At 37.8% G+C, this 18,094-nt stretch overlaps 3 protein-coding genes across 3 annotated transcripts; all 3 read left to right on the plus strand.

Moving 5' to 3' along the window:
- The first annotated feature begins 2,060 nt into the window (after positions 1–2,060).
- On the plus strand, positions 2,061–3,095 carry LOC133129597 (trace amine-associated receptor 1-like). The gene has a single exon (XM_061243789.1). It carries the CDS (start codon positions 2,061–2,063, stop codon positions 3,093–3,095), a length of 1,035 nt encoding a protein of 344 aa, XP_061099773.1.
- Positions 3,096–9,082: 5,987 nt separating this feature from the next.
- Positions 9,083–10,093, plus strand: LOC133128254 (trace amine-associated receptor 1-like). Its single transcript, XM_061241635.1, has 2 exons — positions 9,083–9,377; positions 9,450–10,093. The coding sequence occupies exons 1-2, from the start codon at positions 9,083–9,085 to the stop codon at positions 10,091–10,093; spliced, it is 939 nt and encodes a 312-aa protein (XP_061097619.1).
- A 5,675-nt stretch (positions 10,094–15,768) lies between these two features.
- On the plus strand, positions 15,769–16,776 carry LOC133128255 (trace amine-associated receptor 1-like). Its single transcript, XM_061241636.1, has one exon. The coding sequence runs from the start codon at positions 15,769–15,771 to the stop codon at positions 16,774–16,776; it is 1,008 nt and encodes a 335-aa protein (XP_061097620.1).
- Positions 16,777–18,094: the final 1,318 nt, after the last annotated feature.

The raw sequence follows: 18,094 nt of genomic DNA on the forward strand, positions 1-18,094 counted from the left end.
ACAACACCAGAAGGACGAGCACGCTGATACCTTCAGCCCTCGCTAAATTCCGTCGTTGGGTTAGCGTGGGGTTTTACACATCTTTATTCAACAACCAGGATGGCAGTAAAGAAAAAACTGTTTCAACACATGTATGATAACACACATGACACATTAGCAACCGATTTACCAAGCCTAGTTCTATTTATGTAATCAAATAAATTTAACTCTCTCATTTGCAATTTTTTGTTAGGAGACACCAATGGATAAGTCTGCATATCCAGATTACATATCCAATGGACATGGAGTAACATATAGCGTAGGATCTTTAAAGAAAATAAAATGGAAATTTACAGGATATATACATAACAATGGTACTGCTACACAATGCCATGTTAAAGCATAGTATACAACTATACAACACCAATTGAGAGGATAAAATTGACTAATTTGGTGTGACATCACAAAGAAAATTATTATTAACGAACAGTAGAGCATGTAAAAATGGCATGATGTTAGGCAGCATACAAAAAGAAAAACTTTACAAAAGACACTGGTGGTGGTCCAACAAAGGAGATAATATTAACACCAATAGAAAACAGGTCCCTGTAAAAGTAGCAAATTGTGGGCGTGGAAAGACAAAACTGCGTTTTTATACTAATTGGTAGCTGATGACCAGTGGTGGCAGCTAGTTAGGATGGGCCCCGGTGCAAGATCACACATACACCTGCAAATATCATGTCAGCCAGCGGGTTCAGCTAGGCCATCCACAGATTATGTGCATACTTCTTTGCAGGCAGTTTTTCTTTAATGTGTTTTTATCAAATCTATCTGTAGCTATGTTATTGAGCTGGCTAGTTTGCTAATCTGCTGCTGTTCAGTTCTTTACTTCTAAAAGCCGCTCCCTTCCACGCGTCACAGACCTTGGGCTATTCACTGACTGATTGTGTTAGACCAGCGCCATCTACAGTATATGAAGTGAAACGGCTCTTATCGTAATCCAAGGAGGCAAAGATAATTGTTTCAATTTAAGCCTGATGTCAGGAATATTGGGGTATTTTTTTACTCTGAGCTAAGAATGAAGTCACATATTAAATCCATTACCAAAGTCCCATTATATTGTCTCAGAAATACAGGGATGAGGACATTTTTCTTCGCTTCTAGTTGCCATGAAAATAGTCCATGATTCCATCTGTATTAGACTAGAATATTATCTTTTCCCTGTTGTCTGGCCTCCCCAGCAATGTTATTTGACAACTGCAGCTTATTTATGAAGCAGCAGCCCGCGGCCTTCTCTGGAGTATGTGGTTTTTCCATTCTGATTTTTAATAAATCTGTTTATTCAGGAACCACAAAGAAAATGTTTGACAACTCAAAAAGGCTATCGCCCCATCCAAATCAGTATGTGTTAAAAGCCGTATATTTCCTTATTGCCAAATCTCCCTCCCTCACAATGAACAAGCTGTGGGAAAAAAACAAAAAAAACAAATGGCCCAAATACATGTACATGTTCTCACTATGAAACATTTAAACAAAACAAAAACAATTGATGGCTGCTGTAGGAGCTTAGGGAGCACAGTGAGTGCGTCACACTAAAGCTTTGTGGGACAGGCAAACAGTATATAACAGAACCATCCCCACTGATGCTGCACATTGCAACAAAACATCTGACCAAGGGAAATCCTGGATATATTTCAGACTACTGACTAAAATATTTATTTTAATCAACATTAAACTGTAATTATTCAAACAAAAGAAAGAATGTACTATTGACTTGGAATGCAGGGTCCAAATGGAGACACCATTATTATTGTGATTGAACTCTGAGGTGAGAGGCAGAAATATAAACACAAGAAATACCTTTCTGATGAAAATCCTGCTATGCGAGTGATATATGACTTCAGCATCAGTGATACTTATTAAAGATATATTCATTTAAGTCAGGATATCGGCAGATACCATGTATATGGTATGAATGGTTGCCTGCTCAAAGGTACATCTTTTTTACTTTCCTTCTTTTTCCTGACATAGGTAGGCGTACTGTATCTATTGTAAACCATTATATTGGAAAATATAAGACAATGAATTTCAGTGAACCTGCAATGACTGAAGATTTATACTTCTGTTATGAGTCTGTGAATAAGTCTTGCCCGAAGGTCATCTATCCAACAATGATACGGGTTCTGCTGCATATTTTCTTTATGGTCATTATTGTTATAACTTTGTGTGGAAATCTCCTTGTCATCATTTCCATTGCTCACTTCAAACAGCTGCAAACTCCTACCAACTACCTCATCCTCTCTCTGGCAGTGACTGACTTCCTTATGGGAGGCTTCATCATGCCTCCTTATATGGTGCGAATTATTGAATCATGCTGGTATTTTGGAGATGTGTTCTGCAAAATCCACATGAGTACAGATGGAATACTGTACATTGCATCAATGCTAAATCTTTCTTTAATTTCCGTTGATCGATATTATGCAGTTTGTCAGCCCCTCCACTACCGGACCAAGATCACCACTTGTGCCACAGTGATCATGATCCTGGTCAGTTGGAGTGTGTCTGCCTTTGTTGGATTTGCGTTGGTATTTCTGGAGCTGAACATATTGGGCAGTGAAGATTTTTATAATGAAAATGTTGCTTGTGTTGGAGGCTGTGTTCTCTTTCAGGCTGAAACAGCAAGTTCAATAACGTGCATTCTCACTTTTTATATGCCTGGGTTCGTTATGTTGGTCATGTATCAGAAAATCTTCCATGTTGCACAGAAGCAAGCCCGGTCTATTCACAGCATTGGCTGTAACAATGTGCAATCTGAAAACAGAACATCATCTAGTAACAAGGAGCGAAAGGCTACAAAGACCCTGGCAATTGTTATGGGGGTATTCTTGTCATGCTGTATACCCTTTTTTATATGTAACCTAATTAATCCATACATTAATTATTCCATTCCACCTGTATTATTGGAAACAGTTTTCTGTATTACCTATTTAAATTCAACATGTAATCCTATTATTTACGGTTTCTACTATAGTTGGTTTAGAAAAGCATTCAAAATGATTATTTTTGGTAAAATATTTCATGCTGATTCCTCAAGAGCAAATTTGTTCACAGAGTGAAAATATTTTAATTCCCCATTCATTTCTTGTTTTGACATCATCAGGTTGAAGATCTGCGATTTAAAATATTAGAAATTGACTATGTATTTATTAGACTTCTACTGCTGTAGCCTATCCACTTAGAGTTATGATGCATTGTGTGTTCAGAGATGCTAATCTTCATACCATTTTTGTAATGTGTGGTTATTTGCATTACTGTCACCTTCCTGTCAGCTTTGACCAGTCTGGCTATTCTCCTCTGACGTCTCTCATTAACAAGGCGTTTCTGTGTGCAGAACTGCTGCTTACTTGATTTTCTTTTCTTCTTCTTTTTGCACCATTCTTTGCAAATGCTAGTGACTAGTGTGCTTGAAAATCCCAGGAGATCACCAGTTTCTGAGATACTCAAACCACCCTGTCTGTCACCAACAATCATTCCATTCAAGTCATAGATTTTTTCCACATTTTGATGGTTGATGTGAACATTAACTGAAGCTCCTGACCTGTATCTACATGATTGTATGCATTGCACTGCTGCCACACAATTGGCTGATTAGATAATCAGATGAATAATAGGTGTAATAAAGTAAAACAATTCCTAATAAAGTGCTCGATAAATGTATATTCTTCATCACCTCAAAAGAGCTAACGTCATATTCTTTGATCTACAATGTGAAAAATGTATAACTCAATGTTTTTATATTGTAATGTTTGAGAATGCTTTAAGAACCACTAATGAAATAAACAAAATAACATGTGTTATTATTGTTGCTTTCATATTTATATCATACAAAAAACTGTGACACAAAGAACCTGCAAAATGGCGATGCCCGATTGTTAAAAATACTGTCCGCTAGTGTGAATAGCAGTTTAGATTCATATTTGCAATGCAAGGCAGTAAAACAGCAGACTCCCCTATGCCACGCTAACGGTTTACAACCCTGACCTGGCATATTCTAACAATTCTTGATGCTCCAACATCGTAACAAAAATATACAATTCAGAAGTTGCATGAATAAAAACATGTTTTTTTCTTAGGTCACTTTTATTCCAGGTCCGGCCGACATATTTCTGGTTTGGTAGAAATACAAGTTTGTTTTGCAAATAAAATTTGATACAGACATATTTATGGAACAAATACCCCCCCTGTTTGTATGGTTTTCTGATTAACATGCAAGTTTAATTTGTAATCTGTTCAGCTAACTATGTTTTTGCTGGGACTATACCGAAGTAATTACCTTGAGTAATCTTTTTTCGAGAGCTTTATAAAAACATACTCTCAGATATTTTTTCTTTGGAGAGATTTGGGGACAATTGAGGACAACTGGGTGCAGTTTTGGGAAACCTCACGTGGAATTTGAATGCCTGTCCAGATCAGAAAGCTTGTGCACGCATATGAAGTAGTTTTGGGTTGGCCCTGACTCAGACATTGAGATATTAATTGCTATACTATAAAAACATAATGGGCCTAATTTATCAATATTTCTGAAGTCCCTTGGCAAATGTATGTGTGATCGGAAAAAAACTAACAACTTTCGCCAGATTCATGAAAGAGGTGTAGGCACGTTTTTTTCATATCCACATGCCTGTTGATAAATACCAAACACTCATAATCAAAGGCACGTACACAAAATTTGTGATCAGCATAAATTGATGCCCCTAAAACACCATATATGGAATTTTGGGTTTTTAAAGAGAGAAACATACACCAATCAGCCATAACATTAAAACCACCTGCTTAAACTAGTTTTTTTCCACAATTACAAATGCTTTAAACTGTATAAACTTGTCTATAATCACTTGATAGAGCATTTGTTTTGTGATTTTACTATCTTGGTCTGTACTGGTGTTCATGATCACGTCTATCTTAACAAATGCTCCAGGACCTGTAGAATTTTTTTATATTTAAGATTTTTAAGATTTTTTAAAATATCTATCCGACATATGTTTCACCACATGCAGTACCACTCACTGTAGGAATTTCATTTTTGCCTGTTTCACCATTACACATATCAAAATATTGTATCCACAGGAATTTTACTATCTCTGGAACAAGTAGAGCTCACTTAAAAGGTTTGTTGACCAGTACTGGGCCATTAGTCCAGCTAATGGGAGCTGCTGTGCACAAACAACTACAGTAGGACTTCTTCCCAGTATACGGACAGCTATTAGCAAGCAATTCTAGTGATAGCAGAGCTCTTTTTCTCCTGTGTAAACAAACTATAAACTTTACAATATTGGTTTGGGTAAAGTAATGTTAACGTTTAAAGTAGCACATTTTCATTTTATTAAGCACGAAGCACATGTCATGGAATGGCAAGATGATGGACAGAATCATTATGGAGGTGGAGCAGACTGTATGTCTCTATCGAGTACATTTAAAAATACAAACAACAAACTAGCAGAAATAGGCTACAGTTCAGCAGTTTTACAGTTTTACAATCGATTAATCAGTAAGTGACATTTAAAAATGGGTCACATGGTAATTTTATCAGCGACTTTTGAAATTATGTTTTCGTAGGCTATGAGTTATGGAAAAAGTTACGAGATTTGGTACAGTTTGTCAATGTATTAAATTACGTAGAACAGCTGTTTATGGTTTCTACTTTAGTCCAGGGGTTCTCCATGGAACTGTGGGTAGGGACACCATGTTGGGTCGCTCGATTTCATGATGGGGTCGTTTGAAAATTTGAAGAAGATAAAATCACATTTTTGTCTCTTTAAAATATGTGAATGTAGGTCACTACATGTTTAACACTACAACAACCCAACTATAATAAAGCAATAAGGCAGGACAGGTTGTGGTACATTTCCAGTATCATAGTGGCTAAAGGGGTTGTGTGGGTGGGGTGTAGGGGTCATGTAAGTTTGGAACATTCATTTGAGGTCACATCAGAATTTGTTTTGGGAATGTTCTATTTTTGGATGGGTTTTGACAGATTCTGCATGGTCCAGCTACATCAGTAATCCAGCTTTGTGACATACTCATCCCCCCAGAGGCAGTACCCAATAACGAGAGAACCATTCCAGTACGTGCCAAATATTGTTGGGGTCTCCCTGCCTTGTAATGAAGGGTCCTTCAGTTGACCTTTGTAAGTAGTAACTTACAATACTGTATCATTTTTTATTCTCAGGTCATAAATATTTTGTCAAACACTTGGATAAAATGCTGAAATGTAAAATATAGTGATGTGAAAAAGTGTTTGCCCCCTTCCTGATTTCTTATTTTTTTGCATGTTTGTCACACTTAAATGTTTCAGATCAAACAAATTTAAATATTATTCAAAGACAACACAAGTAAACACCAAATGCAGTTTGTAAATGAAGGTTTTTATTATTAAGGGAGAAAAAAAATCCAAACCTACATGGCCCTGTGTGAAAAAGTGATTGCCCCCTAAACCTAATAACTGGTTGGGCCACCCTTAGCAGCAACAACTGCAATCAAGCGTTTGCGATAACTTGCAATGAGTCTCTTACAGCGCTGTGGAGGAATTTCGGCCCACTCATCTTTGCAGAATTGTTGTAATTCAGCCACATTGGAGGGTTTTCGAGCATGAACCGCCTTTTTAAGGTCATGCCACAGCATCTCAATAGGATTCAGGTCAGGACTTTGACTAGGCCACTCCAAAGTCTTCATTTTGTTTTTCTTCAGCCATTCAGAGGTGGACTTGCTGGTGTGTTTTGGATCATTGTCCTGCTGCAGAACCCAAGTTCGTTTCAGCTTGAGGTCACGAACAGATGGCCGGACATCCTCCTTCAGGATTTTTTGTAGACAGCAGAATTCATGGTTCCATTTATCACAGCAATTCTTCCAGGTCCTGAAGCAGCAAACCAGCCCCAGACCATCACACTACCACCACCATATTTTACTGTTGGTATGATGTTCTTTTTCCAAAATCCGGTGTTACTTTTACGCCAGATGTAATGGGACACACACCTTCCAAAAAGTTCAACTTTTGTCTCGTCAGACCACAGAGTATTTTCCCAAAAGTCTTGGGGATCATCAAGATGTTTTCTGGCAAAGTTGAGATGAGCGTTAATGTTCTTTTTGCTCAGCAGTGGTTTTCGTCTTGGAACTCTGCCATGCAGGCCATTTTTGCCCAGTCTCTTTCTTATGGTGGAGTCATGAACACTGACCTTAACTGAGGCAAGTGAGGCCTGCAGTTCTTTGGATGTTGTTGTGGGGTCTTTTGTGACCTCTTGGATGAGTCGTCGCTGCGCTCTTGGGGTAATTTTGGTCAGCCGGCCACTCCTGGGAAGGTTCACCACTGTTCCATGTTTTCGCCATTTGTGGATAATGGCTCTCACTGTGGTTCGCTGGAGTCCCAAAGCTTTAAAAATGGCTTTATAACCTTTTCCAGACTGATAGATCTCAATTACTTTCTTTCTCATTTCTTCCTGAATTTCTTTAGATCTCAGCATGATGTCTAGCTTTTGAGGATCATTTGGTCTACTTCACTTTGTCAGGCAGGTCCTATTTAAGTGATTTCTTGATTGAGAACAGGTGTGGCAGTAATCAGGCCTGGGTGTGGCTAGAGAAATTGAACTCAGGTTTGATAAACCACAGTTATGTTTTAACAGGGGGGGCAATCACTTTTTCACACAGGGCCATGTATTTTTGGATTTTTTTTCTCCCTTAATAATAAAAACCTTCATTTAAAAGCTGCATTTTGTGTTTACTTGTGTTGTCTTTGAATAATATTTAAATTTGTTTTATGATCTGAAACATTTAAGTGTGACAAAAAAAAAAAAAAAAAAAAAAAGAAATCAGGAAACACTTTTTCGCACCACTGTATATTCCTAGAGCTATTTTATTTGCTAATTGTTTTCCAGCGAACAATCCTGTTACCATATTAATATAATAATAATAATAAGTTATTATTTGGAGTCAGGTTGCCTACAATATTAGAACAGCATTATTGCTCATGTGCATCCTGTTGTTAGCCTATAGCAATGTTGTGATTAGTATCCTGAAGGCTGTAAGAACACGGATTAGGGTAAAGACTTCAGAAAACAATAGCAATCCAGTTAATTCAGTTTGCTAGTACGGTTTCTGACAAGAACACGCTACTAACACTTAACAAAAAGGCAACACATTTAATACTGTCACTTTGTTTAGAAAACATAATTGCTCACAAATAAGTTACAATAGTTGGCTTGGTTTTAGCTTCAGTGTAAATACTTATCTACTGATTTTGTAAGGTTGTATTTCTTCGTCAAAATCAAAAAGTCCTCTAACTCGGCAAAGTCCGTCATATCGCTCAGGCTAGCCAAGGTAGGTTCCATGATATTTGTATGCTAACATTACCGTTTTTCCTTTAATCTCAGACTTCTGAGTGTTCTTCCCAGAAAATGTATTCCCTCCATGACAATGAACAAGCTCTGAGGAAATACATTAATTAAACAAATGGGCCAAACACATTGTGAAGTTTCTCATTAGCAATAATTTAAAATATTTAAATAGCAAAAACAGTGGCTACTGTAGGGGCTTGGAGAGCACTGTGAGTCACACTAAGGCTTGGTTGGACAAGCAAACAGTATATAACAGAACCATCCCCACTGATGCTGCACATTGCAACTAGACACCTGACTGAGAGAAGTCCTGGGAAATCTTGAATTTATTTCAGACATGGTTCAGTGGCTCACTTAATAATTTGAAAAGAAATAAATGTATTATTTACTTGGAATGCAGGGTCCTAATGGAGACACCATTATTATTGTAAGTTAACTCTGAGGTGAGAGGGGACATCTAAACAGAAGACAGTTTCTGATGACATTTCTGATGAAAATCCTGCTATGCCAGTGATATTTGACTTTAGCATCAGTGATATTTAATATATATATATATTCACTTAAGTCAGGATATTGGCAGATTGCAAGTAATATGATATGAATGGTTGCCTACTCCAAAATAAATCTTTATACTTCCTCAAATAGGTAGGTGTACTGGATCTATTGTAAAACATTATATTTGAAAATATAAGACAATGAATTTCAGTGAACCTGCAATGACTGAAGACCTATACTTCTGTTATGAGTCTGTGAATAAGTCTTGCCCAAAGATCATCTATCCACCAATGATACGGGTTATGCTGCATATTTTCTTTGTAGTCATTATTGTTATAACTCTGTTTGGAAACCTCCTTGTCATCATTTCCATTGCTCACTTCAAACAGCTGCACACTCCAACAAACTACCTCATCCTCTCACTGGCAGTGACTGACTTCCTAATGGGAGGCTTCATCTTGCCTCCTTACATGGTGCAAATTATTGAAACATGTTGGTATTTTGGTGATATGTTCTGCAAAGTCCACTTGAGTGCAGATGGCATGCTGTACACTGCATCAATGCTAAATCTTTCTTTCATTTCCATTGATCGATATTATGCAGTTTGTCAGCCCCTACACTACCGGACCAAGATTACCACTTATGCCGCAGGGACAATGATCCTGATCATTTGGAGTGTGGCTGCCTTTGTTGGGTTTGGGATGGAATTCCTGGGACTGGAAATTTTGGGGAAAGAAGATTATTATTATGAAAATGTTGCTTGTGTAGGAGGCTGTGTTCTGTTTCAGACTGAAACAGCAAGTACAATATCTTGCATTATCTGTTTTTATATGCCTGCGTTAATTATGTTGCTTATGTATCAGAAAATCTTCCATGTTGCGCAGAAGCAAGCCCGGTCTATTCACAGCATTGCCTGTAACAATATGCACTCTGAAAACAGCACATCAAGCAAAATGGAGCGTAAGGCTACAAAGACCCTGGCAATTGTTATGGGGATATTTTTGTCATGCTCTACACCCTTTTATGTGTGTAACCTAATTAATCCATTCATTAATTATTCCATTCCACCTGTTTTAATTGAAACACTTTTCTGTATTACCTATTTAAATTCAACATGCAATCCTATCATTTATGCTTTCTATTACAGTTGGTTTCGGAAAGCATTCAAAATTATTTTTGTTGGTGAAATATTTCAAGCTCATTCCTCAGCAGTAAAACTGTCCACAGATTGAAAATGTAATTTCTGATTGATTTTTTGTATTTTCTGACATGCTCAAATGGAAGATTAACAAAAAGTGATTTCAAATATTTGAAATGTTTCCATTTTTCCAAGAGCACCAGGGAACAATGAAGCTGTTCGTGAGCTGAAATGCAATTTTCCACAGCCAAATGTAGATGGAAAGATACAAATCTACAAAGTACATTTTGAAAAATTTAAACGGCATCTTACAAGCGAGAAACAAAGCCATTAGCTTTGTTCTTTCCTCTACTACTACTATCTCTACTATCTTTACTATCAGTACATCAGAAATCAGTCTAAAGAGGTGAGTTCTGACCTCACTTCTTTAGATTTGAACACATGCTAACCTAGATGAGCACATTATTAGAATAGTTGGTTATTTTTGTGAATCAAGCCACATTCAGGAAACGGGAGCTGTGTTTGTGCTGAAAATGACACAAATGTCAGAGCATGTCACCAGTTTTCCACATTTTGCCCTCAGAACCCAGAGGGTTAATGTTGCTGCTTCTCCTAGAAGGGGGTAGCTTGCACATTCTAGTCTAACAGCAAGGTCAACAAGGGGTAATCAGAAATCAAAATACTGATAAATGTTAGTGGCCAGCTTCATGTCTTTTTGCTTTGCTAAAGCCTCCCCTTCTGGGAACTGAGTACTGAAAACTGTATATTAGACTTACTATGTCTGGTTTAAATCAGAGAGCCGGTGGGCTCATTTTCTATTATTTCTTTGCAAATAAAAACAAAAGTTAAACTGAAGCATAGCTATTGTTGTTTTACTGTGGATCTGTTTCATCAGACGATGCACACCTGTGAAATGTTAAAAAGGGCATTTTTCCCAAACAGTTTGGCAACGAGGATAGGATTGTCATAGAGTCTGAGACGCGGATGGACAGTGCACACTGCCGAGGTTTCCCTCAAACCAAAACCTGCCCCTCGAAGGGATTGTAAGCAGTTGCCTACTGGGAAGGATGACGGTATCTGGTCCAGTTCTGAGACGTATATGTGTGTGGTAACCAATATGCAATCCTAAAAAGAACACTCAGGTGAAGCCCCAGTAAACTACTAAAAGATACCACGTTTCACTAGGGGCCGACAGGTCCATCATTAGCAATAATTTAAGTGAGTGATTCAAATAGCGAGAGCCGGTATGCTCTCACTAACACTCTGGGACTGGGTCCCAAGCACTGAGAGTGATTAGTAGTAACAGTTATAACTACACTGTTCAAAAAAATTTACGGAACACTTAAGGGACACATCAGATCTTGATGAACAATTTATTCAAGTTGACAATCTTTATTGATTCATTGATTATTCATTGTATAATTTGTTTAGAACAAAATGACGAAACAACTGTCAATGGAAACCATTGAATTGAATCAACCCATTGAGGGCTGGATTCAAAATCACACCAAAAATCTAAGTAAAAAATTAAATTCACAGGCTGATCCAACTCATAATGCACCGATACATAACGTCCCATAGGTGCTCAATTGGATTCAGGTCAGGGAAACATGAGGGCCAGTCAATGGCATCAATGCCTTCCTCATCCAGGAACTGCCTACACACTCTGGCCACATGAGGCCGGGCATTGTCCTGCACCAGGAGGAACCCAGGGCCCACTGCACCAGTGTAAGGTCTGACAATCGGTCTGAGCATTTCATCCTGGTACCTAGCAGCAGTCAGGGTACCGTTGGCTATGACATGGAGGTCTGTGCGACCCTCCAAGGATATGCCTCCCCAGACCACCACCGACCCACCGCCAAACCGGTCATGCTGGATGATGTTACAGGCAGCATAATGTTCACCACCGCATCTCCAGACTCTTTCACGCCTGTCACTCAGTGTGAACCTGCTCTCATCTGTGAAGAGAACAGGGTGCCAATGGTGGACCTGCCAATTCTGGTGGTCTCTTGCAAATGCCAACCGAGCTGCACGGTGCTGGGCTGTGAGCACAGGTCCCACTAGAGGACGTTGGGCCCTCATGCCACCCTCATGGAGTCTGTTTCTGACAGTTTGGTCAGAAACATGCACACCAGTAGCTTGCTGCAGGTCATTTTGTAGGGCTCTGTCAGTGCTCCTCATGTTCCTTCATGCACAAAGGAGCAGATACCAGTCCTGCTGCTGGGTCCTCCATGCTCTTGATACTGTGCTGGGAGACACAGCAAACCCTCTTGCAACCGCATGTCTGGATTTGCCATCCTGGAGGAGCTGGACTACCTGTGCAACCTGATTGGGCTGCAGGTACCACCTCATGCTACCAGCAGTGACAAGGACACTAGCAAAACACAAAACTAGAGAAGAATTAGTCAGGAAGGATAAGGAGAGAGCAATTGTCCGTGGCCACCACATGCAAAACCATTACCTTTTTGGGGGTTGTCTTGCTTTTGCATCTCCGTTGCATCTGCTGTCACTTTCATTTGCACCAAAGCAGGTGAAAGTGATTCAGAATCACTTGTGCTTCCTGAATGGACAGATTGATATCCCTGACGTTTTACTGACTTGGTGTTACACTGTGATGATCAAGTGTTCCATTAATTTTTTTGAGCAGTGTATTTATGGAACCAAATATCCACCCTGGTTATATGGTTTTCTGACATATAAGTTTATTTTGTCATCTGTTCAGGTAACTATGTTTTTGCTGGTACTATAACTAAGTAATTACCCTGAGTAATCCTTTTTCAAGAGCTTTATGAAAACATACTCTCAGATACTTTTTATTTGGACAGATTTGGGGACAACTGAGGACAACTGTAGAGCATGTAATTGAGGAAAATTGAGGAAAATTATGATTAACGAACACTAGAGCATGTAAAAATGCCATGATGTTAGGCAAAAGAAAATAGAAAATGGATCCCTGTAAAAGTAGCAAATTGTGGGGATGGAAGGAATAGACATGGATTAATGGGTGAAGAGCATCTGACGGTAAAATTGCATTCACAATTCATGACATATTTAACTGCGTTTTATACTCATTTTTAGCTGATGACTGTAAAATAAGTCTTTTCAATGAAACATTCATTTAAACATTCATGAAAATAATTGCGAAGTGATTAGTAGAAAAATGTAAAACATTTTAAATATTTATGTTCTGCATCAGAGGTGTCCTTATCACAGCAAGGATCTAGCAAACAAAAACATCCCACAAACTTGGTGAAATATCAATAGAGTATCCATTGCAATTCACTGTAGGAATTTCATTTTTGCCTGTTTCACCATTACATGTATCAAAATATCGTATCCACAGGAATTTTACTATCTCTGGGACAAGTCAAGCTCACTTACAAGGTTCGTTGACCAGTACTGGGCAAACAGTCCATTAGTCCACCTAATGGGACCTGCTGTGCACAAACAACTTCAGTAGACCTTCTTCAAAGTATACAGACAGCTATTGACAAGCAATTCTAGTGATAGCAGAGCTTTTTTTTCTCCTGTGTAAACAAACTATAACCTTTACAATATTGGTTTGGGTAAAGTAATGTTAACTTTTAAAGTAGCACATTTTCATTTAATTAAGCACGAGGCATATTTGGTGTCATGGAATGGCAAAATGACAGATAGAATCATTATGCAGGTGGAGCAGACTGTATGTCTCTATCGAGTACATTTAATAATACAAACAACAAACTGGTAGAAATAGGCTACAGTTAAGCTAATCGAATAATCAGTAAGTGACATTTTAAAATGGGTCACCTGGTAATTTGTTTTTGAAATGATGTATTTCAACATAGACTATGAGTTATTAAAAAGTTACGAGATTTGGTACAGTTTGTCTTTAGTTGCATAAGTTCACAGAATAAAACCCAGAACAGCTGCTTATGTTTTCTACTTTAGTCCAGGGGTTCCCCATGGAACTGTGGGTAGGGACACCATGTTGGGTCGCTCGATTTCATGATGGGGTCGTCTGAAAATTTGAAGACGATAAAATTTTTATACTCATTTTTGTCTCTTTAAAATATGTGAATGTAGGTCACAACATGTTTAACACTACAACAACCCAACTATAATAAAGCAATAAGGCAGGACAGGTTGTGGTAAATTTCCAGAATCGTAGTGGCTAAAGGGGGTTGTTAGGCACAAGACGTGTGTGGGTGGGGTGTAGTCATGTAAGTTTCTAACATTCATTTTGAGGTCACATCAGAAAAATGTTTGGGAATGTTCTATTTTTGGATGGGTTTTGACAGATTTTACATGGTCCAGCTCACCTCAGAAAATCCAGCTTTGTGATATACTCATCCCCCCTGGAGTCAGTCCCCCATAACGAGAGAGCCATTCCAGTATTTTTTGGGTCTCTCTGCCTCGTAATGAGGGTCCTTCAGTTGACCTTTGTAAGCAGTAACGTGCAATACCATATCGTTTTTTTCTTCTCAGTCATAAATGTTTTGTAAAACACTTGGATAAAATGCTGAAATGTCAAAGATATATTCCTAGAGCTATTTCCAGCGAATATTAATTAATATTACCATATTAATATATTGTGTCATGATATGTAATTATTTGGAGTCAGGTTGCCTACAAAATTAGAACAGAATTATTGCTCATGTACATCCTGTTATTAGCCTATAGCAATGTTGTGATTGGTATCCTGAAGGGTGTTAGTTAGATGTTTGAGAATAAGGTTTGAGAATGGTTTGAAAACCATTGGAACACGGAATAGGTTAAAGACTTCAGAAAACAATAGCAATCCAGTAAATGCAGTTTGCTAGTACAGTTTCTGACAAGAACATGCTACTAACACTGAACAAAAAGGCAACACAATTAATGCTGTCATTTTGTTTAGAAAACATAATTGGTCACAAATAAGTGATGTTACAATATTTGGCTTGGTTTTAGCTTCAGTGTAAATACTTATCTACTGATTTTGTCAGGTTGTATTTCTTCTTCAAAATCGAAAAGTCCTTTAACTCGGCAAAGTCAGAGCTGTCCGTCATATTGCTCAGGCTAGCCAAGGTAGGTTCCGTGATATTTGTATGCTAACATTACCATTTTGCCTTTAATCTCAGACTTCGGAGTGTTTTTCCCAGAAAATGTATCCCCTCCCTGACAATGAACAAGCTCTGGGGAAAGAAATTAATTAAACAAATGGGCCAAACACATTGTAAAGTTTCTCATTAGCAATCATTTAAAATATTCAAATAGCAAAAACAATGGCTGCTGTAGGGGCTTGGAGAGCACTGTGAGTCACACTAAGGCTTGGTTGGACAAGCAAACAGTATATAACAGAACCATCCCCACTGATGCTGCACATTGCAACTGACATCTGGCTGAGAGAAGTTCTGGGAAATCCTGAATACATTTCAGACATGGTTCAGTGGCTCAATTAATAATTTGAAAAGAAAGAAATGTAATATTGACTTGGAATGCAGGGTCCTTATGGAGAGACCATTATTATTGTAATTGAACTCTGAGGTGAGAGGCGAACATATAAACAGAAGACATTTTCTGATGAAATTTCTGATGAAAATCCTGCTATGCCAGTGATATTTGACATTAGCATCAGTGATATTTAATATATATATATTCACTTAAGTCAGGATATTGGCAGATGCCATGTATATGATATGAATGGTTGCCTGCTCAAAAATCTTTATACTTCCTCAAATAGGTAGGTGTACTGCATCTATTGTAAAACATATTTGAAAATATAAGACAATGAATTTCAGTGAACCTGCAATGGCTGAAAATGTATACTTCTGTTATGAGTCCGTGAATAATTCTTGTCCAAAGATCATCTATCCACCAATGATACGGAATCTGCTGCATATTGTCTTTGTAGTTATTATTGTTATAACGCTGTGTGGAAACCTCCTTGTCATCATTTCCATTGCTCACTTCAAACAGCTGCACACTCCAACCAACTACCTCATCCTCTCTCTGGCAGTGACTGATTTGCTTATGGGAGGCATCATCTTGCCTCCTTATATGGTGCAAATTATTGAAACATGTTGGTATTTTGGAGATGTGTTCTGCAAAATCCACTTGAGTGCAGATGGCACGCTGTACACTGCATCAATGCTAAATCTTTGTTTCATTTCCATTGATCGATATTATGCAGTTTGTCGGCCCCTACACTACCAGACTAAGATTACCACTTATACCGCAGGGATAATGGTCCTGATCACTTGGAGTGTGTCTGCCTTTGTTTGGTTTGGGATGGAATTCCTGGCAGAGGCAATTTTGGGGAAAGATTATTATTATGAAAATGTTGCTTGTGTAGGACAATGTGTCATGTTGACTGAAGCAGCAAGTACAATATCTAGCCTTATCTGTTTTTATATGCCTGCGTTAATTATGTTGCTCATGTATCAGAAAATCTTTCATGTTGCGCAGAAGCAAGCCCAGGCTGTTCACAGCATTGCCTGTAGCAATGTGCACTCTGAAAACAGCACATCATCTAGCAAGAAGGAGCGAAAGGCTACAAAGACCCTGGCAATTGTTATGGGGACATTCTTGTTATGCTCTACACCCTTTTATGTGTGTTTTCTAATTAATCCATTCATTAATTATTCCATTCCACCTGTTTTAATTGAAATATTTTTCTCTATTACCTATTTAAATTCAACATGCAATCCTATCATTTATGCTTTCTATTACAGTTGGTTTAGGAAAGCATTCAAAATTATTTTTGTTGGCAAAATATTTCAAGCTCATTCCTCAACAGTAAAACTGTCCACAGATTGAAATTTTTATTTTTGATTGATTTTTGTATTTTTGGATATGTTCAAGTAGAAGATTAACAAAAGGTGAGTTTTTCCAAGAGCACCAGGGGAAAATAAAGCAGTTTGCAAGCTGAAATGCAATTTTCCACAGCAAAAGCATTAGCTTCGTTCTTTTCTCTACTACTATCTCTACTATCTTTACTATCTGTACATCAGAAATAAGTCGAAAGAGGTGAGTTCTGACCTCACCTCCTTAGATTGGAACACATGCTCCCCACCACCCTTCTTCAAAAATAAACATAACAGGATGGTTCTCTTATTGGAACGCTTACAAATAATGGTAGGCTACATTTTGGGGTTAATATGGTCTCATAAATAATTAAATAAGTATAAACCATACAGAAATAAAATTAGATTTACCTTAAGTTAAGATTTTTCTTGAATTGTAAAATAATTGGTTAACAAATAAAAATAATTGTTTCAGAAATTGACCAATGTTGGCTATTGCACTCATAATCCCCACCAAACAGACCAATGTAATAAAACATAAAATGAGATTTACCAATAATTATCTTCACTTCCAAAATAATTGGTTAACATACAAGAATAATTGTTTCAGGCCTATGTTGTAGCCCACTTGGAATAATGCAGATGCTTCCTTCCCTCAGTTAAATAGGGTAGGAGATCACAGACACAATTGTTACATTTTTCACAATTACTCAAAGGTAATGCAAAGGTAATGCAATTAAAAGCGGTGAAATGTGACGTCAGAGAACGTACACTTGTCTGCTACAATAAGTCCTGGCTATGCCACTACACATCACGTATGTATTATTTTGAGATGCAATGGTTAGAGTGTGGGAATTTACAAACCCGCATATTGCTGAATATTTAAACAAAGTTGCAGTACACAGGGAAGAAATGCACTTCCAGTCATCCGTGCCATTTTCCGTAATGAAACATGTTCCGTAATGAAAAATATTTACCTCAAAAGAAGCCAATAGCCTATGCTTTTGTATGTCATTTTATCATGGTTTACAGTTGCTGTTTTCGCACATGGCATCACCCCTTCCCTGCCAGAGAATAATCACCTTGTTTCAATTTGAACAAAATAGGCCGAATTTGCACTGAGCGAAACTCACATATTAATGAGTAAAGATTAAGAAATCGCAGTGGTCTTATTCATCTAATTCAAAACATTTAAAAACTATTCATATTATATGGCACTATGTGCATTGCAAAGTCAAGATTCTAAGGCTTCTGTCCATATGTTTGCTGCATCAGTATGGTAAAATCTCACAAAGTTACTCATCCAAATAGAAAGGAAAGTTTATCTAATC

This window comes from Conger conger, chromosome 5 (genome assembly GCF_963514075.1).
Source record: "Conger conger chromosome 5, fConCon1.1, whole genome shotgun sequence".
In the NCBI taxonomy this organism is placed as follows: domain Eukaryota; kingdom Metazoa; phylum Chordata; class Actinopteri; order Anguilliformes; family Congridae; genus Conger; species Conger conger.

Coding starts and splice junctions, on each gene's coding strand:
- LOC133129597 (XM_061243789.1), top strand. CDS start 2,061: ATGAATTTCAGTGAACCTGCAATGACTGAAGATTTATACTTCTGTTAT.
- LOC133128254 (XM_061241635.1), top strand. CDS start 9,083: ATGACTGAAGACCTATACTTCTGTTATGAGTCTGTGAATAAGTCTTGC. Junction 9,378..9,449: donor GTATTTTGGTGATATGTTCT/GCAAAGTCCACT, acceptor TCATTTCCATTG/ATCGATATTATGCAGTTTGT.
- LOC133128255 (XM_061241636.1), top strand. CDS start 15,769: ATGGCTGAAAATGTATACTTCTGTTATGAGTCCGTGAATAATTCTTGT.